We start from the raw sequence: 24081 nt of genomic DNA on the forward strand, positions 1-24081 counted from the left end.
CATATTACCATGGTTACATCCTTATCACAATTTAACCTTGCATTTAATTGCTAAACAAATTCCATTCCAGTATGACTTCCAGTTTAGGAAAAAGCCCCAAACAAACAAGTTTTATTTTACTTTTCAAGGATCAGATGAGGTCACTATGGTCTTTTCAGGAAACCAGCTATGTTTGCATAGCAATAATGCAATTCACTTTCAGCAGGCAAACTTTTTCCACCTGTGTTTTCCTACTTCCCTTCTGCAAAAGCTGAAGCACCTTTGTAGAATTAACCATTTTGGACAGCTGCTGCTTTTCTGGCTGTACAGTGGTTCCTAAATTCAGAAAAGGCCATCACGATCACTTGGTTTTAGTAGAACAGGCTGCCCAAGCTGGGAACACTTACAAGGTACCCAGGCTTCAGGCTTTTGCATGGACCACTGCCAGCTGGAGGTACTGGATATATTTCCTGCTCCACCAGTAACCAGCCTGCCTTTCATACGCTCAGTGCTGGTACAGGGACACCCTGACTGAGTGTGGAGTGCTTAGCATCCGCTTTTGCTGATCTGCATAAGAGCACACGTCTAGATCTGTCGTGTTGCCACTGGTTTACATCTGATGGAAGGAAAGGTGAAAAGATAAAACTGCCAAGCTTTTGCTCAGGTGGTGTAAGACCATTCCCTGGCTATTGCTTCCCAGCCCTCCTTGGATGTCAGCAGATTTGAGTGCCCCTTCTTGCAGAAAAGCAAACCTCAGCTGTTCTAGGGAGATTAGGACAATGTGAGCAGCATCTCCTGCCCCTGCTAGGTGGGCTGCTGGGCCAGCTCCCCACTGCCTGTCTGCAGAGGCACCAAAGCAAATGCAGCAAGAGCAGCTCTGAGGCACGGTGGTGGCACCAAGAAGGGCACTGGTGTGGGCTGGGACCAGGTGAATCACCATATGGCCTGGCCTAGAGGGGCTGGAGGGCCAGGCTGCAGCAATCTGCCAACTGGCTCATCTTTTACTGTAGCACTGCCGCCGGTCTTGCTCCACCTCTGGGTTTAGTGCGTCATTTGTGTGCCCTGGCAGCATAGAGTGGCATCCCTGTTCATGATGGGATGTATTTTAACACGGGGCTGCTGATAGCTGAGTTGGAGCAAGGCCTTACTAAGACCTTACAAAAGGCTGGAGCTGCGCTGTTAGAGAACCTGCAAAGGAGAAAACCACTGAATTTTGAAGCACTGAAGTGGGAGCATGGGCAGTGCCTGGGACCTCACAGGCACTCATCACACCAGTGGTCCATTCCCTAGCAAAGCCAGCAGGTCCTTCCCCAGGCTGGCAGCAGCTCCCTGCCCTGGGGCCAGGCTGGGGCTGCTGGCCAGGGAAGCCTTTTCCTGCTCGCTCCTGGCACCTGCACTGAGCCAGTAACGAGGGCCGCTTGGAAACAATGGGTAATAGAGGAAGTGATTTCCTAAATATGCCCAAATAAATACATAAATTGATGGCCTCTGTGTTTGTAAAATACCACAGGGCTGTGACGGTTTGCTCTGTGTCAGGGCTGAATTCGTTGTAGGAAGATGCTTTCTGGGGAAAAGGCTAGTGGGACTCTTTGGGGGGGCGTGGAGGTGACACTTTTGGAGAAGAAATCTTCTTAGAAAAACTGCTGATGCTGATATCGCCTTGCTACCATGGTACAATTAAGAGCTATTAATTTTCCCCCAGCTGGTTGTGTAATTGCGCTGCAGGGCCTTTTGAATGCTGCATTTAAATTAGTCTGCAATTTGAAATAATGAAGGTTAAAACCCTCTTACATTATTTTATGATCAAATTAGTTCCTTTGACCCAGAAGGCAGCTGTGGTAGCAACAAGCACTGCATTAGGAACAAGGCTGTAGGTTCGAGGTGTTACTCAGAGCTAGCTTTAGAAAGGTACCTCCATGAAAAGTGGCTCAATTTCAAAATCAAAAGGCTCTGGCAGTCTGGAGCAGTGGCTGGGCAGTAGCCTGGTTGTGAGAGGAAGGGCAGCACACGGAGCGGGGAACAAGGTGGGTTTGCTGAGGTATGGTATCAAAATTAGGTGAGTCCCACAAGGTGAAAGGCATTGGATGCTGGAGGGCATGCTGCATATCCCACCTTACTCTTACTCAACCCAAATGTCTCTTCATAGCCCAAACCCTCTCTGGTATTAGTTAAACCAAGACAACATTCTTCTATTTTTACTCTTACTTTATAGCTGAGAAGAGGGCAATTATGGCTTTCCCTTAGCTGTAGGGACTGGGGACTCTGCTTTTATCCACTTAGGCTGTTGTTCCAAAGTTGCTGCTAGCTTCAGGACCTCTGCTAATTTCTGCCCTGCCTCTCCAGCCCACAGCTGGCCTTGGACATACTGGCTGGCCTCTGGGAGTTCAACTTGCCCTGAGCATCAAGGAGGAGCTGGTAAGATATTTTTTCTTTCAGTTCTGATCAGAAGGGGTCTGGGTGCTGCAAAGGGCTGCTATGGACAAGGCTGTGATGTTCCAACTTTGCCGTGATCTTTATCTGTCTGGCCAGGGAGAGTCCCTCCCTCTGGCATGGAGCACACCCTGGCATGGTGGGTGCAGAAGGCTTTGAATTGCAAAGCATGTAGCATCACTCTGGTCTTCACCCTTTCGGGGTGGCTAGGAAGTGGGTGGGTGTAGGAAAGCATGATCTGAGGGTTTCTGGCTGCTCTGGGCGGTGGAGCAGCACTAAGAGAGGCTGAGGCAGCCTCGCCATAGTTACCTGTTCCACCAGCAAACAAGGCTCTGGGATAATAGGTGACTCCCAGCTTGTGTAACAGCATCCTTGATGATGACTTTCTGCTATGCAATCCCAGCACTCCAGGCTCTATCACACACAGCGTGCCCCTGGGCTGCTCACGCATGGCTGCCACCACCTGCACAGTCCCATTAGTCCTAAGATCCAGGTCTGAAAGATTTTCAAGCTTTCCCCTGGCTCTGCTCCAGTGAACCTGCACACGTTCTCAGCCTCCCTTTCCTTGCACTGCCTTGCCTGAGCCTCCCTGTGCTCCTTGAGAGCCCTCTCCTCTGTGGCTGCAGCCTCTCAGGGTCTCTGTGCTTCATCAGCTCCCATCTGGAGCTTATCTCAGTGCTCCCACATGTTGCCAGTGTGCAGCCTCCTCTGTATTCCTGAAGGAGAGAGGGACTGTACTTCCCCTGGGATCCTGCTCCAAAACCCAGTGGGGGGCGTGGATCGCCTCTGCCCAGCATGGGAGCACATTTGCCCTCCAGTTGCAGTGTTTGCCTGATCATTAGGGAAATGCAGGACATAACGGAGAGGGTGAAGATTTCACAGCAGCTCTAAATCTGCTCTGACCTTTCCTCCTCTCCCCTACATTGCATTGCCATTTACACACTGAGCCTCTCCATTCAGCTTGGGGGGCTCCTTAGACCAAAATCTCTTGGGCTGAAAGCTGACACTGGGCGAGCTGTGTAAGCTGAAGCCCTTGGTTTGCTTTAGCTGATGGAGCAGCCTTTCTCCAGCCTCCCTTACGTTAAACCTCCTGATGAGATTCAGGTATACCATGTGGCCAGGTTGTGGCAGGGAGATTACTGGTAGGACTCACAGAGATGTCAACTCCGGCACAGTGTGATTAGTGACTCAACATACACCCGTGGCTCCCGAGAGCCTTCAGAAAGCTGATCAGGGCACTGGATGGATATATTTATGGCAAGAGATGAAAGTCAGTACTTGCAGGTGCTGAGAAGATGCTCAAGTACATGTGCAGCCTGGCTGGGATCAGGAGGGATCTGAGTGAGTGCATGGGCAGGGGATGGCAACATTTTTCAGGCTATTACTTATTTCTGATGGGGATTCACCTCTGGCTCTAGGAGTTGTATTAGGCTGACACAGTTGTGCTTGATACAAAGAGCTAAAAACATCCCTCTGAGCATGCAAATAAGCATCTGGGAACTGAGCTGAGCGGTGAGGATAGCAGCAGCAGCCAGGGAGTCGTCTGCCCGGGAGGTGCTGCAAGGCCGCCCTGGGGGAGAGACAGTTCCCTGCTGTTCCCATGCACAGTTCATCACACCGGGCACCGGCAAGGCGGGGTCAGACGCTGTTTCGCTGGCGTTAGCCCGGCATGCAGAGCCCTGGCTGTTGGGGGGGGGTTCCCCCGGGGCTGGGGCGCTTGTTTGCCCACCGGGCAGAAGAGCCCCGGGGAGCCTTTCTCAGCAGCCCACGCCTTCAGGCTGGGGTCTCGCTGCCATCGCTGTTAGCACTCCACGGTTAACAAAGAATTTTCCAGCTCCGTTAGGAAGAACGGAAGAGACCAGCTCTCTTCGATGAAGAGTTTGATCTTCAGGCGCCCCTCAGGCAGCGGGGCCCGGGAGGTGAGGCACGGCACGGCACGGCACGGCACGGCACGGCACGCCGGCAGCCGTGCACGCCGGAGCGGCTGCGGGCGAAGGGGCTCAGCCTGAGCCGCCCGGTTCCGGTGATCTGGGCCGCCCGGCAGGGGGCGCCGCCCGGCAGCGGCTCCGCCAGTCACGGCTCGTCCCGCCTCTCGAGCTCCGCCCCTCTTTGTTGCGACCGCCAATAGGAGCGCGCCGAGGGCGGGCGGGCGGCCGGTAGCGTGGTAACGCGGCGGCATGGAGCGCGGCGCGGGGCGCGCCCCCAGCGCGGCTGAGGCCGGGCCGGGGCCAGCGAGCTACCGTGCCGCGGGGCGGGCGGGCGGCCGCCGCTAGCCAGGGGCCGTCCCCGCGCCCAGCTTCTGCCGCACGCACGTAACACACACACACACACACACACATATATATATTAAATATATATAGGGGGCGCGGGCGGCGGCGAGGCCGCGGGGCGCCTCTCGACAGCGGTCCCCGCGGCGCGCCGGGGCTCGGGCATGGCCGCGGGGCCATGACGGGCGCGGCGGCGGGCGGCGGCGGCCGCGGGAGCACCCGCCGTGCGGCGGCCGGCAAGGAGGGGGGCCGTTCGCGGAGCGCCCAGCCGCGGGCGGCGGGCGGCGGCGGGAGCGGCGGCGGCTCGGAGGAGGAGGAGCAGCAGCGGGACGGCGGGTCGCTCTTCCTGGTGAACAAGAGCGGCTTCCCCATGGACGGGCAGACCTGGGAGCGGATGTGGGGGCACGTGGAGCGGGTGCACCCCGACGGCGGCGCCGTGGCGGCGGCCATCCGGAGCGCCGCCCGCCTGGCCCGGGTAAGGCGAAGCCCCCCCCCCCCCCCCCCCCTTAAAAAAAAAAAAAGAGGGAGTGCCGCAAAGCCCAGAGCCGGGCATCCCGCGGGCGCCGAGGGGACGGGAGAGGCGAGGGTTGGCCCCTGTCCACTGCGGGGGGCGCCGGGGCAGAGCTGGAGCGGCTGGCGGGGGCGGGGGTTGTGCTGCGGGACGCTCGGCTGCTGGAGTTGGCGTCTTGGGAGACGAGCGGGAAGAAAATTATTTTTTCGTCTTGGGGAGGAAAAAGCTGAAAACAAGAATGAAAAGAAATCCTGAGGGACTGAGCGAAGTGCTTTGTGCGATTTGAAGCACATTTTGCTCAGCTGTCTGGAACACAGGCGTTTCCTTGCTCCTGAAATGTAGTAAGGGATTTAAAACTCAGACGTTCGATTTCCAGTATATGGAAAGACTCCAAATGCTTTTGTCTTGTACGTTCCTCAGTACAAGCTCCAAACGGCTCTGCCTGACCCAAGTCTTTTTCCTCTAGCCAGCAAATAAAATGTTGTCTGCTGATGTTCCAAGGCTTCTCACCACTGCGCTGCATTACTGGCCACAATGTCTTTAACACAGCTGGCTTTGGTGGACTTGGAGCTTGATTCACTCGTCCCATCAGGCAGCATTCATCTGAGCTGGCCGCTGAAGTCCATGTTGATTCATACCCCTGTGCATGCTGGGGTGAGATGGCTGGGCCGGCATTGTCATGGGCCAAGTTGTCAGTGATAAGTATGAAACAAGTTCTTTATGTAGGGTAGAAAGGGAAAATTCTGCGCGTGGAGAAGCTGGAAGTACATTGAGTAGGGCCGTCTTGCGAAGGCGCTTGTCAAATTAGATGCAGGCTGAAAAGGCCTTTCATCTCTCTTCTGCAATGTTTCCTTCAGCATAAGTGCAAAAGGGGCAATCTCTTTCTCTCTGTTCCCCTGCTTCCCTCATGCTGGCACCAGCCTTTGTTTGGACAGGGAAGCAGATCCAGCTAAAGAATAATCTGGTTATGCTGGGTTTTTTTGTAGTTCCTTGGTGTGGTTCATCTCATACTTGCACAGGCACCTGAGGTAGAAATGAAGGGGCAGGGAGAGGGCAGAACTTCTCGTTTCAGCAGCATGACCGGCTTACACACTAGTCTAAATGGCCTGCAGATCTGTTTGGTGTTAAGAGACAGCAAAGCACACGCTGGACTTGATTTTCTTTCCTTACCTCCAAGCTCCAAAGCATGTAACTTTTACTGGTGATAACCGTACTGGCTGACAAAGTATTTGGTGAAAGACATGCTCCACATGCTGTCTGCTGCAGTGTCCCAGAGAGCATCGCCCATGGCTTCTTCCTCAGGCTGACTCAGTGTGGCATGTGCTGCAGCTGGGTAGGAGGAAAAATGTTTTGAAATCTGCTCGGATAAATCATTTGATGTTAGTTACTAGTTGCTAATCCATGGAGGGCGCTGTAAAAGTTGCACTGTGTTTCTCCAGTGCTGTCCGGCAGCAAGCTCCCTGTCTCGGTGATTAACTTCTTCAAGGGCAGAAGGGCCTGGTGTCCCCTGTGACTAACTAGCTCTTGATGGCTAAGCCTGGGACCTCTGGGGTCAGAGGGTAGTTTTGAGCATCACCTAGTTCTCGTTAAGATCAGTACAGCTCAGGTGAGCAAATGAAGGTTAGGAGCAGGTTTGTTTGCTACAAGGTAGGTAGTAGGTTGCTAAAGTCGTGATGGTAATTTCTGGGTCAGAGTAGGAGTGTGAGGGGACAGTTGTTGCTTAAATGATGGTACAGCTCTTTTAATTGGTGGGTGCTGCTGGGTACATGGCACCGGGCGAAAGACTAGGTAGTGCTAATTGGGAGTGACAAGAGAAACTTATGCCTGTGAGAAAATGGTTTGTAATCTGCTTGCATTGGTAGGTGCTGGAGGCTGAGCGAGTAGTGTGTGCGACTGCTCCATTTTTGCATCTGATCTGTTCTTAATCCCTAGTGATGGGAGAGAGTTTTCATCCTCTCCCCAAGAAGCTCCACTTGATTGCTCTAATCATCTTGGTATTAGTCTCGGTGATCATGCACGCAGGGTGCTAAGTAGTTTCTTACTGTATATTGGCGAGGTTGTCTTTAAGTGGAACAAATACAAACTGCAGGGGTGCAGGGCTGCATCTCTCATAGGAGGAAGAATCCTCATAAAAAGCTGGTTTGTCTGCAAGAGGGGCAATTTTGGAACCCAAGGAGTCCCTTGATTGCACCCCCCACCTCTGACTTTTGGCTTGAGCTCTGGGAAAGGTGTGGGCTCCTTGTTTGGAAGGGCTGTGCAATGCTTTATGTGGCCTGTGTTCTTGGAAGTCTTAATGAATTAAACATCTCATCAGCATTTAGGGCTCTAGCCTGCCAGCTTCATCCATGCTAGCTAACTGTACTTGCAAGGGTGAGCTAGCAGAAAGTGACTTTCTGATCATTGAATGAGACACAGTAGAACCAGGCAAGACAACTTTTAACGCAGGATGTCTGTGGTGATCTGAGACTACAGCATTTCTAGCCACAGGATAACAATTTCCAGATCTGCCACAAGGTCTTGCACTGGAGCAGCTCTGCTGTCTCTGGAGCTGCTACTGCTTGGAAGTACTGATACAGGGTCAAGGCCTTTCATCTGCCTGGCTTTCACTTGCTTTATAAATTCACAGTCTGTAGTGCTGTGTCTGCATTTCCTCTTGGCGGCTATGGCCGCCTGCTACAAACCCTCGGCAGCTCCTGGCTGCTGCGCTGGGATGTGCACTGGTGGCTGGAGGGCTGCAGCCTCAACCACAGCAGCGTTGTGCATTCCTTTGCTGCTGGTATCGTGCAGCCCTGGCTTCTGCTCTGTGCTGGCTGGGCACCCAGGTCGGTGCTCCTGCAGCTAGGGCAGGAATTTAGAGGGGAAAAATGGGGTTTCTTTGGAGGGAGTGGGAGTAGTGGGTGGCTGTCCACCTCCTGGCCTGGCTGGCAGCACGATGCCGTGTACTGCTTGCCCAGCATGGCAGAGAGGACAGTGCTGCCATCCTGTGCGGGGGAGACTGGTGGCTGCTTCTCCCTCATGTCCCAAGGTCTGGAGGGGCTTGGGCATCCCAGCTCAGCAAGGCCTGCCTGGGTAGCTTTAACAGACAGGTGATGGGATACGTGTCAGCTGCTGGGAAAACCCTGGTTCTCTTTACCTGAGCGTGCCTGGTGGCTGTCGTGATCATCTGCCTCGGAGACAGGGGAGCACCTCGCATGGAGTTCCAAAAAACCTCACCCCCATGATGAGGGTGGCCACTGTGGGTTACAGCAAGGGCTGCGTCCCTCCGCACTGGTGCGGTCCCTATGGGATGCTGTGTGGTCCCACAGCTGGGCAAGCGCAGGGACCTCCATTTTATGGAGCGCTGAGAAAGGGCTGTGCTGTCCCCCAGCCGTTCTGCAGCGGGTGGGGCTCCTGGCACCTTGGCCTGTTGTGTAGTGCGTGCACCTAGAGTGTCTTTATCCTGGAAGAAAAGGAGTATTTATATCTGAGCAGAAGTGACTACCCTGGAAGGATTTGCCAGGCCGGCCTTAATTCCCTCTTGCACCCACTTGCTGCTCCTGAAATGGGAGCCCCGTCTGGCATGCCGAGTCCAGGCCTGCCGCAGTGCTGGCGGGGACAGGCGGGCAATTTGTCCAGACCAAAGGGTATTGGGGGGCAGAAGGAACTCGTGAAACCAAAAAATTGCCTCTAATGAAGAGCTTAGGTGTGGAATCGATGATTAAGAAGTGCTAATGAGCCTTGCTGGTAACTCCCACTTGTGAGGAGAGAGCCTGTGTGGGCGCCCATGCATGCCAGCGAGCCGGGGCCGGCCCATCTGCCTGCTTGCCACTTCAAATGTGTTACATGTAGGAGTCTCTATTTGGGTTTTTCCCCCTTCTCTGAAGTATGTTTACTATTTGAGTGTAGTCAGTGTAGTAAATGCTGGGGTTTGGTCGTGTTGGGTTATCGGTGCTCCTGCCCTGAAAGCAAAACACCTATCCCTCCCTCACAGGGGAGGTGGGGGCCGGAGGGGAAGGTCTGTGTGGTGGAGATGGCCCCATACTGCCTGAGCTTGCTTTTCTTATCTGTAATCATAGACGTGAAGTGTATTTAGAGCAGTGATAGCGCATTTCATTGTCTTCAAACTATTGTAACTTCGATGTGGGCCCGCGGATGCTGCACGTTTTCCTTTGTGCCTTGTGCCACGACTGCTCAAGCTGCTGGTTCCTGGATTTGGGTCTGCATTAATATTTAAATCCACTGCATTTGTGAGAATTGAACTGACTTCTTTTTAGCCACACTGCCTGCTTTAGCATGTTGACCCCATATTTTACAGTCTTGCCCTAATTAAGGGGACCTGGGAGCAGGCCATGCCCCTTTCCTGCATGTTTACAGGAGCCACAAAGCTTTGGGGTTAAATATGGATTGAGGTCCCGGCTTCTAAAGTGCTTAGGCACAAGCAGATGTCTTACGGGATTTTGGAAAAATCCCATTACGTTGCCAGCCTATATCTTTAAGTGTCTTAATATCATTAAAGATCTGGGTCCCAGGTGGTCTTCTAGGTACCATGCGCTTCCTGCCCAGCAAGTGTGCCACTGACATGCGGCAGATGGGAAATTATGCAGCCTGGGATCCTTGTCTTTTTTTTCTTTTTCTATATATCTTTCTCTTATGACAGAGGAAACAAAAAATTAGACTTGAAATGGTTTCTCAGGGGAGGGAGGACAGCAGAGCCAGTGCTGGAATGGTACTCATCCAAACCGCTCTGTGCTAGAGGGGAAAAATGGGAAGTATTGGCCTACTGTGCTGGACTGCCTGCCCGCGCAGGGTGGTGTTTAAGGGATGGTGGTGGTCATGATGAGCAGCCCGCTGAGGCGGGGGCCTACCCTGTCCCCCTCCACATGGTCAGGGATGGGGCTGGCTCTGGTGTATGGGCAGCCCCTGTTGTCAGCGGGATGACTTTGCCTGATGCTTGAGTTCACGTGGGGTCTGAGCCATCTGTGCTGCCACGTTGCATTGCACTAAGCATGTGCCGCTGCCCAAGTAAATCACTTATCCGCTCTGCAGGGAGCAGTAACTGTCTAACCTCTTTATCTCTTTTGTGTGTCCAGCCCTCAGTGCCACCAGTGCCAAACTACAAGCTCTCCATGTCGATCCCAGAATGGCTCCAGGCAATACAGACCTACATGAAGATGCTGCAGTATCCTTCTCCAGCATGCAGTCTCCAGAGAGAAGGCTGGCTTATACCTGGCATGAATTAACAGGGACTTTACCAAGCACTAGTTGGTTGCAAGGGCTTGGGATCATTCAAGGGTGAAAAGGATATCTCTGAGGATTTGAGATGGCACCTGCAGTACTGAGCTAATCACAGAAATCCTCTGGGAACGTAATTAAATGATACTGAAGAATTTACCTGAAGTGATGTTGATGAGAATAAAATGCTTATTTTTCAGTTGGCTTATGAGGATATTATAATCAGATTGTGATGCCTGGAGAAATAATACAGCATTTTGTCATAAAGTGACTAAGGGAGAGCCAGCGTTGTGGCAAACCTTTTCTCTTTCTGCCCTGGCAGCCCCTGTGGGGGCTCCCTGAGGACTACCTTCATGCTCAGCTTGCAGGGAGGGCTTTGTCATTGGGGTGGGGAGCATGAGCAGCTGTCCTGGCCCCGAGGTGGGCAGACTTGCCGCGTGACACAGGAACTGACCAAAGGAATCCCTGCTTCCAGATGTCCCACTTGGGGGTTCATCAGAGATGTATACATCTGTCTACCCCCATGCCTGATACCTGTCTGTTTCCATAGCTGCCTGATAATGTGGGATGAGAGAGTTGCTGGCCCAGATGCTGCTCTTCTGTTTTCCTGTTTTCTAAACTCTTCCTTTTTGTGTGTGTACATGTGCGTGTGTGGGGAAGCAGCGAGGGTGAGGAATGTATGTAAAGTCCTGGTAAGAGTTAGGAAAGGATATGGGCGGCAGCTGGAAGAGCATCCAAAAATAGCAGGCATGGGTAGCCTGCTGGGGAGTAGTGGTTGGGATCAAGGCAGCAGCAGGGGTTGGAGCCACTGCAGCTGCCATGAGGAGAGGGAGGCTGGGGCTAGCCTGCTCTGCAGGGGAATGGTGCATTTCTCTTCTGCATGTCAGATGCTTGGGCAGGACAAGAGGCTTGCTGCTCTGTGGGGTTGTGCCAGAGAGGAGACCATGTCACACACAACTCCAAAAATTATTTATATACATAGAGTCCCCCCCCACCCCACCCCCAGTGGTTTTGAAATCCTGCACTCTGCTATGTAGCAGGAGCAGGTCTTAGGTACGGGGTTTGGATCTATGCTCAGAAAAGCTTCAAAGTGGGGTGAGGAACAGGGTCTGGGCTTCCTTTGAGGGCTACAAGAGGCTCTGTGCTTTGTTCAGAGCACTCTGAAAGGGCCTCGTGAATGTGGTTTTGAAGGTGGGAGGGAAGCAAAGCCTCATTTCTGGAGAACTCTGAACTCTAACTGATGTCAGTTCAGAGCATCCTGGTGCAAGCTAGAGTCTTTATTTAGACCACGGTTACAAAGCCAGCAGCAGTGCTATTTATGCCTTGCAAGGTACCCTTTGCCTCCGTAGGGTCACCTATTTCTACCCTGGTATCACCACCACAATTTTACTGGCGTGAATATTCCCATGGTTGTGTTGGGAACTAGGTTGGGGAACAACTGGAAAAATAACCTAGCAAAAGTGGATGGTGTGATTTATTTTTTGTTATTGCTGCTGTTGGGGGTTTTGTTCGGTTGTTTCTTTGGCTTTTTTTTTTTTTTTTGTTGATTTGTTTTTACTGGACAGATAGGTTTACTAACCTGATTTACTGAATTACTGCTTGGACAGCTGTGCTAAAGGAGCAGGATGAGGCTGCTTGTGGTGGTGGTGGTACTACTGCATGGTAGCTTGCACTGCTAGGTGAGTGGTGCTGAGGTTTCTTTGATGGGTGATTCTGCTGGCATCCTTTTGTGATGAACTTTTCTCCTGTGCTCACAGTGTTAACTCATGTTCTTCAGTTGCACTTAGCTGGTTATTTTGATTTCATGTGCACTGTATTTTTTAGAGAATGGTTTATATTTACTAGGTGTAAATGGATGCACCTGCCATGCTTTTGGTTTACAGGTCATATATGAGCTACGTGGCTGACTTGAGTTAGAAACTTAAAAAGGGAATAAATTCTTTCAAACCATGAATGATGTTGATTGGTTTGAGAAGTCTCTAAAAGCTTTCTCTTGCCCAAATAGAAGCCTTTTTTTTTTTTTTTTTTCCAAACTTTAACCTAATAGTGGGTGGGACCTAGAGGAAAGGAGTATTCATAACCCTCAAGTACCAAATTTAAGTGTCATTTTAGACAACACTTTTGCTTGACTCTGTATCTAGTGCCGGTTAATATGTCATATAAAAAAGTGAAGTAATTGCTTTATTTCACACACCAGGGTTTCACCTCTGTTGAGAGTCAATGGCTTTCTGCTTGTTTCAACAGGAAATCAGAACTGAAATCCACCTTTTGAGCGTTGTTATTTTATTGTTTAACTGTTCAAGCAACTTTCCTTTAACAGACAAAATTCAGATACAATCACACAGGAACACAGTTCTTCGAGATTAGAAAAACCAGACCTTTAAGTGGGTAAGTGTCTCTGGAAGTGGTCTAGTGCCCTTATCTCACATCATACCAGCTGATCACCTTGGGTGTTTGAGCACTGTAGCACCATGGCATGGGAGGGCTGCTTCCTCTATGCCATGGCTCCTCTGGCAGGGCCAAAACTGGGTATGTTGCTGCCTTTGCAAGGAGCATCCCAGCTTGCTGCCAGGTGACAAATGGACCCATTTAGAGCCAAGGAGTGGAAGGGCTGGTCTTGCTCAACAGCCACGTGGGAGCTGCATAGCTACAGGCCGAAACTAAATACACAGGACTGGGAAAACTCTCAGTTGTTGCTTGTTGGTGTTGAGTTGGGAGGGCTAGGCTGTTTTTATGGAAACTGTGTAAGTCCTGAGATTCTGCTTGTGCTGTAATGGCCTTTGCTGATGGTAGGAAGAGATCAGCCGTTCAAAACGCTGCATGAATTTTGACATCTTGGGCACAGTCCTTTCCCCTGGATGATCACAATAGACTGTTTAAGTCCTGGCTGTGCTTCTCCTGTTGCTGCTCATCTTGCTGTTCCTTCCACATGATGGATTTACGTGCTGGTTGGTGATGCATTCTGCAAGTACAAAGATATACACAGGGAGCCTGGCAAGAGAGGGCTGGGATCCCTTGCATGTAAGAACTGCATCATACTTAGGGCAGTGCTTCAGTAGGACCCGGTAAGTCAGCAGGTTAGAGCGGGAAGTGGTGTGGAAGAAGTTACGCTTTTATTTTAGGGTGAAATTTAGGTAAGCGCAATATAATTACTCCTGTAGACTGGCCTGTCTCTAGCTCTCCCCAGCTGTCTGTCATTAATCTAATGGTTTGTCACTGTAAATTCCAGTTTCCATCCCAGCTCTGCGCTTCAGGTTTTCGTCTTGCTGACGGCAATCTTTTACACTTCCTTTCTCTATGTAATATTCACTGCACTGGTGGAACTAGTTTAGAAAAAACTCTGCCTTGAGTGGTAGGTGGGTATACAGAAGCTTAAACTAATTTTCAGGCTAGTCACTTGTTTTTAAATTTGCCCCATTACTTTTTCCAAGGAAGTGGAGGATGAAAATGAATTGTGCTCAGCACTCACCACTTGGAAAGTCAGTGTCGTCCTGGGCTGGATGAAAGCCTGACTTACGAGGCCGGTACTCTTCCCTGGAAGGGAACCAATATAGAGCTCACAGATGGAGATGTACCTGTGGCTTTGGATTCTCTCCTTAGTGGTACCATTTTCACTATTTACTTGCTGTAGTGTTTGCTTGGGGACTTGTCTGACTTCTCTTCTTGTTCTGTCGCTGTTAGTACTTCTGGGAGTGACTTGGTATGTGGTGGCAGGACTTCTGCAGAATTTAGGAGAGTGCCCCTGGGAAGAATCCAACCCCTTGGGGCAGCTGCTGCCAGCTTGCCAGGCACAGTTGCCTGCACCTGGTGTATGCTGGACTTGCAGAGTGTTAAGTCTTAACGCCTGTGCTGCTTTGCTCCTTGACCTGATGGACAGGGGTGCTAGGAGTAGCGAAACTCTTAGGAGCACGCTTAGCTGCCCAGATCCTGTCATAGTGCAGTGGGGCTTGAGTGCTTGCCATGTCTTGGTTTCTTCAGCTTTGAGAAGAGGAATAATGCATTGATCGCTCTGTAATGTTGAGGTTTCCCTGAAGGCATTCCTTTCCTTCACGTGGGGTGTGTGTCTGTTCGTACCAGCTGAGGTTATCTACTTTTTTGCATTTGTCCTTGGTGATTTGTTCTCCTGCTGCCAGGCCAGTTTTCACCAGAACTGAAAAACTCCCCACACCTGCAAGTTTTTTTTTTTTCCTGGGAGGTGTGTTCCACTTTGCAAGAAAACTGCTTCCAGTGTGGTGACAACAGGTTTCTTGTGCTGAGGTAACAAATGCTGTGCTGAGCAAGTTTCTTGGTGTAAAAGGCCTCGCTTGCTGCAAGATGAAGTTTGTATTTGCAAGTTACTCAGCGAGATGCTGAGTGTCTCCAATTGCCACCATCTCTTGAAAGCTGGGGCTGTTCCCAGAGCTGTGACTTATTGATATTAAACATATTGCTTATTTCATAATATGAGGGCTCAAAGCTAATGCAAGTATTACAAGATCTTTGGCAGCCTCTCTTCAAGAGAGCAGTGGCTGGACACAAAGAAGCTGAGCACTAGATGGAAATTGAATATTCATAAATTCATGTGAAAGTGTCCTAAAGCAGCTGGGGCATATTAATGAGTTTTTCTATTATGGGGGAAGGACTAGATATTATAGAGATTTACTGTCAGCATCAGTGAGATGCATGAGAGAATAAAAATGCATGGCTGTGCTTAGGAAGAAGAGCATAAATTATCTATAGGGACTCATAACATTAAGGGACACAGGCTTGCTATAATTTAGTATTTACAATCTCTCTTAAGAAGGAGTCATTGGTAGCTATCAACTTGCTTCTAGACTGCCAGACACCCTGTGGATTTGTCTAGACTACAGATAACACTTTTGAAAATACTAGATTTCTGTTGGCATTGCTGTGTGAGTTGGGGTGGTAGAAATGTGATCCTGCAAACTGTGTGGTATTCCTGTTGCACTGGCAAACCATGTCCGAAAATGTGTTAGTGTCTAACCTTGCCTGAGTTTGTTGTATTTGTACAAAATCCAGATGTAGCTACATCCACTGTAGGAGTGCTTTGCTCATAGAGTGTACAGGCATCCTGACCCAGGATGGTGTCCTGCACACGGGCTTCGTGATGTACCCTTTTGTACTGGGTAGGTAAAGGGCACCCTGTGGAGTTCAGTTCTACTGATCCATGATAAGTGTGTATGTGTGCAATACAAGTGTTTTAGACACCAGTAAGGCTGGTTTTCCTTTTCCCATATGGGATTATATTACAGCTTTTGTTGGTACAACTGGTCTGATAAAAAATGGTACCTTTAACTGAAATAGCTGTTCTTTAAACTGCCAACCTTAGATAACGTAAGAGCTTTAGAAAAAGAAGTATTTCTGGATATCTAGTAATACCTGTAACTGTGAATTCAGTGGCAACAAGATTTTTTTTTACTGGCTTTACAAGGAGCAGTAAACCCTCTGCAAGCTTCTGTTCTAGGATGCAGGCGTGAGCCGCAAGGGAGAACAAGTATTTTTGCCTTCCACAGAGTATCTGGGGGGGGTGTAGGTAGGTGTGGTATTGTGCTGTTTCCTCCAGTTCAGCGCCAGCTGATCAGCAGGACCTATGACTGAAGGAAAAACTGATGTTTTGGTAGGTTCTGGGGTCTTTGAGAAATTACAGCTCAGAAATGCTCTGTGAAGATGGCGAGACACTCAGTGACTGCAGTTATAATGGGTGATCAATTGCAATAAAAGAGTGTGATAGAAGCAGTCACATGGGAACGATGCAACCAAGTAACAGCAAAGGGGGGAATGGAAAATAATACTGTTTCAACACACCATGTTATTAAAGAACCCTGATGGGGCTGTAAAGAAAAATGGGCTCATACCATTTCCAGACAATAGGCTGCAGAAGGCATTTGAACATCTGCTTCTGTCTTGCACAAAGGGAGAATGTTACAGATATGGTGCTATGTTCAGCATGTGGTAGAAGTGTTTTTGCCATTGAAACAAACTGGTTTTGAGAAGATTCATGAGAGCAGTAGCTGCTCTGCTGTTTTACTCCTGTTGGTGCCTTTCACTTCCTTCTTGGCTTCATTGGGAAGCATAAAACTGCCAGGAGCTTTAGAAAAATGTGGGAGAGGGAGATTTAGTGGACCTCATGCAAATACAAGGGCCTAGGGAAGAAGAAGTAAGTTTGTGAAAAATGTGCTGGTGGATCTCACTAATACAAATTTCATTAAAGTCTGTAGGACTCTCTGTTGAAGGTAACGGGCAGCCTCTCCTCCTAAGCACAGTTATCTCTGAAGTGACTCCAGTGTGATGGGTGCCAGCTGGTGAGATCCAGTTTTGGACATGCTTTTTCTGACATATATATGAAATTGGGTGCCCTAGTGAAAAATCTGGGAGTGAAAGGAATTAATGGTTCCCATGAGATGTCTGCAGATGCTGCCATTTTAAACAGAAGACATCCTAAAGTGGCAAAACCAGCTCCTCCATGGGCCCTCTCTCACTGCAGAAAGCAAGGGAGACAATCCGGGTGGGCTCTTGAAAACACTGAAAGACATTTTAGTCGATTAACAAGGAAATACCACCATCTGCCAAGGACTAGATCTCGAGGGAGGAGCATGCAGTCTGTTCCTGTTGGCTACGTTTGTTAAAAGGCAGAATTGCTCACTGTGGTCTGGCATAGAGATCTGCCTGGCAGACTGTAGATGGTGGCGTAAATGCTGCAAAGAGGGAAGCTGCATGATGCTTTTTTTTGACTGTAGCAGTCTGCCTTGAGTAACTGGAAGAGATGGGCTGCCCCCATGCTCACTGGGGTCTGTGAAGAAGGTGGCTTTGAGCTAATTCCCAGCTATCTGTGGTATGAGATTGTAGAGTACTGCATTAGCCATATATGTGGAGTGGAGTCTTTTCAGATAACTGGAAAGATTTAAAGACAATCCCAGAAACAAACCCTGCTCAGGCAGGGAATTGAAACGCGTAATGCTGGTTTTAATTCTTTTCCGCCTTCCTTAAATCTTCAATCACAAGTTTAACTTTCTGGAAAGTGCAGACTTTCTGGTTGCGATTAACATCTGCGACTGTGGTAAGAATTTAGGAGTCTAAGAAAATAGGGGAAATACAAGTCAAAGAGTGCTTGTAATGAGTTATTTTCAAATGAGCTGGATGCTCCATTGTTTCTCCTAGATCACTTGGAGAAGCGACAAGCAGCTTCCAAACCATTAATACTGTTAGAAAGCGTGGGGAGGATGGCTGCTTTTGTTGGAAACTGGGAAAGGCAAAGATATGAACCTTAAAAAAAAAAAAAAAAAGAGAGAAAGAAAAAATAAAATTAAGAACTTTGTGAGTTTATCTGCAGTTTCGGGGTAGGTGAAAGGCAGTGTGAATTTAGTCTGGCACAGTTTGTTTCTGCTAAGTTCGTTCAATGAGAGTGTAAGGCCTTTTGTCAATGAGGGAGAAGGTGTGGATGTGATAGCTCTCTGCTTTAGTATGGCTTTTGGCAGCCTCCAGATAAGGTGGGGGCCTTGAGTCTAAAACTAACACAAGGACCCAACCTTGTGAAAAGCAGCGCTTAAGCAAGTGGTGCTTAATAGCTTGCTCTTGTGCTCTTGCCTAGCAGAGTTTGTCAGGCCAGGGGTGCAATCTCTGTCCCAGGTCAGTGTTTTTTCCTTAATGGTATGGGTAAGACTAATTGTTTGCTAATACATGCACTTAGCAGTCCAGGCTGGACAAGTTGACAAGGCTTTGCAAGGTGGAATTGGGATTCAAAGTGATCTTGAAGAGAGCTGCTCTGGAACAAACAGGTAATTTAGTAAGGGCAGATGCAGAAGGAGGGTTTTGGGAAGAGCCAGCTGTGGGAATACACCGTGGAGAACCAAAGGCTAGTTTTGCAAAGAAGGGCTGAGCCTAAGAAAAAACAAACAAACAAAAAAAAACCCCAAACCCAACCAAAACCAAACATACACCCCACCAAAAACTCCCCAATAAACAAACCAACCAACCTCCCTCAAAAAACAACTAAAGAACAATAAAAAAGCCCCAACAACAAAAAAACCCCAATAAACTGAAGTGTGGGTCAACAGGGAAAAAGCCAACAGCACACTGGGTTGGTTGCAAAAAATATACTGAAAATTGGATTCAGAAGGAAATGTTCGTAATATGGTGTGGTGGGCTTAGCTGAAGGACTGAGAGATGTGAGTCAGTTGAAGATACTCCAAAAGGAAAGCAACAAATCTTACAGAAGGTCTAGAAAACATGACCTAAGGGGGAAGCTTTGAGGGGGAGGGGGGGGGAAGGGATTTTGAAGGGGGGGAATATCTGTCTGCCTTCTCATGTTTACAAAGAGGGTAGATTACAGCCTGTTGCATACATAAATGTCTGTTGCAAGAGGAGTGATAATAAATGCTCTCCATGCCCACTGTGGATAGCAGAAATAGCTTCTGATTTAAATTGCAAGAAGTGAAAGATTTAGTTTAAACATTAGGGGACCTTCTTAGATGCAAGGTTAAGTATAGGGTAGATTAACTGGTGGGTTCCCAAGCCTTTGAGAAACCAGTTAAAAGTAGGTTGGAAAATTATCTGTGAGGAGTGATTTAGATTTGGCTTATGCTGCCTTGGGCAGAGCGGTGGCTCGGGGATTCTCCAAAGGCTTTGCTTCCAATGCAAACACAAGGTTTAAGCCCATGCTTTGTCTCAAGCTGGTTAAAAGCAGAAGAAAAACTCTCAGTGGCTATTGAACTGGGTCATCTGTGTAAACCCAGTGGTCTGTGCTGTAAACACAGAGGAAAAAGCAAACTGCTTGCAGAGTCTTCCCCAGGAGTCTAGGGATGGATGTGTGCAAGGGCATGACCTGCTCGCTGGGTGCAGATGGATGCTCATTTGCTGATTATTGGTGATGCCTCCTGACCAATGCTCCCCTTGCACAGACCCTCATCACTGTCATGGTCCAGAGGCCATGGCTGTCTCTGAGCTGCAAGGTCCTGGGTGGGCTCTGAGCACCTGCTACAGCTCCTAGACCTGGGTGCCTTGAGCAGGAGGTGGGACAGGAGGGCTTCCCGGGGTCCCTTCAGAGCCCAGCGATGCCATATAAAGGGAAGGGAGGGCTGCCACTAGCCTCAGCAGGGACAGCTGTGCTACCTGTGCACTAGTGGGTCACACATTTTTAAGCAAGTGAAATGCCTTTCCCATTTGATTTAAATCTGTCTTAATAACCATATAGTGTGCTGGAGAGCTGTGTTTCAGAACCAGCGTGTATGTGGCTTGCAAACAGAGTGCATGTTAAATACAACTTAGTATTAAATAGAATGAGTGTTGCTGTGACAGATAAGTCGGTAGTAATATGAGTGCTCATTTAGGCCAATTACCCTCCTGGCCGTGGAGCCATTAATGCTATCTCCATGCTGACAACACCTTGAAATCATGACAGCAGTGAGCCTATAAAAGCAGATGTTAGGACAACTGATGCTGCATGGGGTGATGAAGCACTGAGTTTGCCTGCTGGCAGCAGGGTCAGCATAGGTGTAGACCTGAGCAGGAGATGCTGTCTCTGTCCCTCAGACCATGTTAACCAGGCATGTAACCATGGCTTCAAGCTAAATAGCTTTACAACTTGAGCTTTTCCCCACTTCTGCTGCACATTCATAATCAGCTGTGACTTTTAACTCCCCTGGAGTTAAAAGATAGGCAATTCAGTGGATCGTTTTGTTCATGGATACCTCCTATGCATTGTCCACGTGTAATACTTCCCTGGACGGAGACGGGGCTTTGCAGCAGCTACTGCTGTGACCAGCACTGAGGAGCTACTGTGGGGGATGAAGGGGCCCCATTGTGTGCCCTCACCCTCGCTCTGTGCTTCCAGCAGTGGGGTTTCTGTGGCTGATTGTGAGCATGTAGGAGGCTGGCTAACTCTAATTTGTCTTCTGTATTGCAGGCAGAGTGTAAAGGGCGGTTGTTTACAAATGAAAAGATAATTTCTAACTTGGATAAATGGGACATGGAACGGCTGTGACAGGCTGTAATAGCGGTGGAAGCTGTATCGCCTCAATCGAGGTTTAAAATGTATGAGGTGGGTGAATTAGAAAGTGGGAAAAAGAGACTCGAATGGTTTCAGATGGATATTTTCATAATCTTCTCTAACACAAATACTTTTATTGTTTAATGTTGTATATGCTTAGTGCAGGGATCTGTTTACAAAGCACTTCTCAGGTAAAAGATACGGATAGAGAAGACTTCAAAATAGATGTCATCCTTTGGTTTGGTTTTTAGCTTTTTTTGTGTGTGTATGTGTCATTGGGTATGACTCTTCTGGCCTTTTTTTAGTCTCCTTTCAGCATTTTTTGTTTCTTTTTAACTCTCCAGGATTTTAGGATCTGCTTCGGGAAGGGGATAGGGTACCTAGTTGGTTGATGGTGTGGCATCAGTCTGGCATCACAGCTTTCTCAGCTGAGCTGAGATCAGGTTGCTTGTTTCTTATCACGGTGTTGTCCCTGTCACATAACTCCACTCCAAAGACAGAGTCCAAATTGTAACTAAACTCTGTGAATTTGCAAGATCCTGGGCATGCATAGTTTCCTGTACTCCCACAGAAGAATCCTATGTTTTTTACCACTTCTCCAGTGTGCACGAGGTGGGGAGCAGCAGCAAGATGATAGCTCAGCTTGCAGTGGTGTAGAGTGCCTGTGTTAGTAGAGCTTTCTGCAGAACAAGCCTTGGTAAGAAGGCATTACGTTCTAGTCTGCACCTATAGCTATAGGCTCACAGAGGCATTTGTAACTTCCAGGGGGCCATCATGTAACCATCGTCTCTTCACTGTTTTTTTCACAGGGGAGCCAGGTTCTCCTGAAAATAAGCTAAACTAGGTCCTGCTGTAGGAGCTTGCATGATTGCCAGCTTTTGTAGCTCAGCAGGGCTTTGTGTTACAGTCTGAAGTGATTCTCATGGAGTTGCTGCAAGGACTGCATTCCTCCAACCCATTTTCAGAGGCTGGAAGGCACTGGGATGCCAGACACCTTTTTGTGTGGTTTTGTTTTGCTTTTTCTTCCAGTCATCCTCCAGAAGTCAACAGGGCTCTGGCAAGTTGCTGAAGAGGACAATCAAGTTCACAAGTGCTTGCTGAGTTAAGAACCAGACACACCTGGCTCTCCGTGTGGGAGAGGGCTCTGATTCCTGTCAGCTGCTCCAACTGAAAGGACTGAAAACTTTTTTATTTCTGTCCTAGGTTAATGGAGACAGCAAAAGAAATGACCAGGGAGTCTTTACCTATCAAATGCCTTGAAGCAGTTATCCTGGGGATGTATCCTTTCACATGCCTGCGACTTTTTCCACTGCAGCGCCATTTACTATATTGCCCTTCCCAGATGGTGTCTGAGATGGTCACAGCCAAAGGTGAGTGCCAGCAGCTCGGGGAACTGCCATGGTAGTGATGAACAAGTTGCTGAATCGCCTAGGGCCTGTCAGCAGGAGTTTGAATGCTGGGTGCCCAGTTCACGGGTGTCATGCTCTGGTCGTGCTGACTTTGCCTCCTGCCCTGGTAATCTGTGTAATGTCAGGATCTGACCCAACGTGTCCAGATGAGTAGCTGTCTACACAGTCCTTGTTGTCTTCTTTAGTATTTCTCTGCCAGTTATTGTCAGAGCTTGGTAGCACCTGAGGAACACTGCTCTGTCCTGTGTTTGTCTAATGTTTACATGGCAAAGTCATCTTAGTCTTGGTCTCTCGGCCCACAGCTGTGCTTTGTGCAGGAATGTGTATCGCGGTTGAGCACTTAAGCTTTACCTTGACATAGTGCTTGCTTCTTATTCAGTCTTAGAAAAAACACAAGAATATATTCATTCAGAGACAGACTTGCTTCTTGACCCTCTTGTGCTGTCACTGGTAAATCAACCCTAAAACACCAGAGGAGAGCAAGGCAGGGTTACAGGAATAATTGTATGCTGGGTACGTTTTACCACAACTGAAAAAAATTGATTTAAAACAAAACAAAAAGCCAACCCAAAATAAACCCCGAAGCAGACCAGCTTCTGGCATGTCTCTGTGGCGTTTTGCTTGCTGCTGCTGCCCCCTCTCGCGGGAGAGGAGCTGGCAGAGCTGGGCAGGTAGTGCCCAGGGTTGGCTCACGAGAAGGGGTGGTTGCTGTAGGGGTGAGGAGGGGACGTGGGCTGAGCAAACATGTGGTGTGTGAGGCTTGTTGCTGGATGCAGTCCGTGCTGAGCTCAGAGGTCTGCGGAGTGTGCGCCAGGTGCTGTTGGTGGCTGTGCTTGGCTCCCAGTACACCAGGGATGGGCTTCAGGTCTCAGTGTGGATGGTGGCTCTGGCTGACGATGCTGGCAGAGTCTGCACGCAGCTAGAGGGATGGGGGTCATGGGGGCTTGGTGCTGGCAAAAGACTCAAACTGATGCCCTCCCGGAAACAGAAATTATGTCAGTGGATCTGTTGTGCTTGCCCTTGTGTCAGGGTTGTGTCGAGACTATCTGGGGACAAAAGGGATGGGGGAAATAATCCCCAGATGGAATTGCTGCTGCTTTGCAGAGTCAGTGTGGCTTCTAGTGCTGCATTTCTAGCACTGAACTGATTATTCCACATACCACACAAGCAGAGGGTGATTGGTGGCGTACAGATGACCAGGATAACCTGAAAGTATTCTTGCTGATCTGAAAGATTTGACTTTTATTTTCATTTGGAAAGAGGGTTTTTTCTGCCTGGCTCAAACCTGACTTTTGCTCATTTTTATTTTTTTTTTTAATTTAAGAAGTGCGAGAATCAAAATATTTGAAAACTATGGTTTATACTTTCCCTGAGTTTTTTGCTTGTGGGCACACAGGGTGTAGCAGTGGGGGGTGGATAGGCTGTCTGAATAAGTGTGCTTTGAAAGTGGCTGGTACAAACCTTGTGCCTGTGCAGAACCTCTTGGTGCTGTGCTGCATGTGCACCATGTGAGTTTCAGGAGGCATCTTTGTAAACCACGTGGGGAAGTTTGCTGATTTTTCTCAGCTGTGACATTTTGGTCTTCAGCATTGCCCTCTGGATGCATACGTGGTGAAGCCAGCAGCTGTGACTTGCTTTCCAAGGTCAGGTGGTTACTAGATGAGAGATGCGGTTTACCCTCTCCCAAGTGTCAAACCAACCTCTTCCCATACACCTGAGCTAAGCATCCCTCTGCGTGTCTGTGTTAGCCTCTCGTTTCCATCTCTGTCTCCGGAAATAAGGTACTGCTTGTAATTTGTGTGCTGGCAGGCTTTGCCGCGTTGCTTGGATACCGAGAAGAGCGCAGCCCCTACAGCAGCCCCTTGTCATGAGCCTTCATTCAAAGGCCGGCTTGCACAGAGCAGCTTAGCAAGGTATCATTTTAATTGTACTGCTTGCTGGCTGATGCAATTGCCTCTTGCTATGTGACTTATTATAAAACACTTCTGTAATCCTTCTTGGTGCAGAATTAAGTTCTACATAATTGCCTTCGCAGTAGATCTTGAAGCATTTTTATAGGGCAATGAGTTAAAATACTGAACAGCCCTGTCTGCATGCACCAAGGGAGCAGCTGCAGTGAGATGACTGAAAGCTCGTATAGATCTTCCAATATTATTTTGCAGCATTCTGCATGGCTCTTCTTCTCTGTGTAGCTGTCTGAACTGGCTGCGCATCTCAAGTCAGAGCCTAACCGGAGACATTCCTCCTGCCATCTTCCCCAGGGTATTTCTCAGTTCTCTTGCAAATCAG

The 24081-nt window shown here is 49.0% G+C and overlaps 1 protein-coding gene across 2 annotated transcripts in view; it reads left to right on the forward strand.

Moving 5' to 3' along the window:
- Positions 1-2375: 2375 nt before the first annotated feature.
- VASH2 (vasohibin 2) overlaps positions 2376-24081 on the forward strand; it is a 38864-nt gene continuing 17158 nt past the window's right edge. The window contains exons 1-4 of one of the 2 annotated variants that reach the window (XM_027788462.2): positions 2376-2394; positions 10257-10345; positions 12730-12786; positions 21587-21661. In XM_027788462.2, the coding sequence (XP_027644263.1) occupies positions 10293-10345; positions 12730-12786; positions 21587-21661 (185 nt within the window). In that variant the 5' untranslated portion in view covers positions 2376-2394; positions 10257-10292. Of the gene's footprint in view, positions 2395-4554; positions 5152-10256; positions 10346-12729; positions 12787-21586; positions 21662-24081 lie in introns of those variants that run through there. The other variant, XM_055816069.1, reaches the window with a different exon arrangement.

The sequence above is a fragment of the Falco peregrinus genome, chromosome 11, assembly GCF_023634155.1.
Source record: "Falco peregrinus isolate bFalPer1 chromosome 11, bFalPer1.pri, whole genome shotgun sequence".
Lineage (NCBI taxonomy): Eukaryota > Metazoa > Chordata > Aves > Falconiformes > Falconidae > Falco > Falco peregrinus.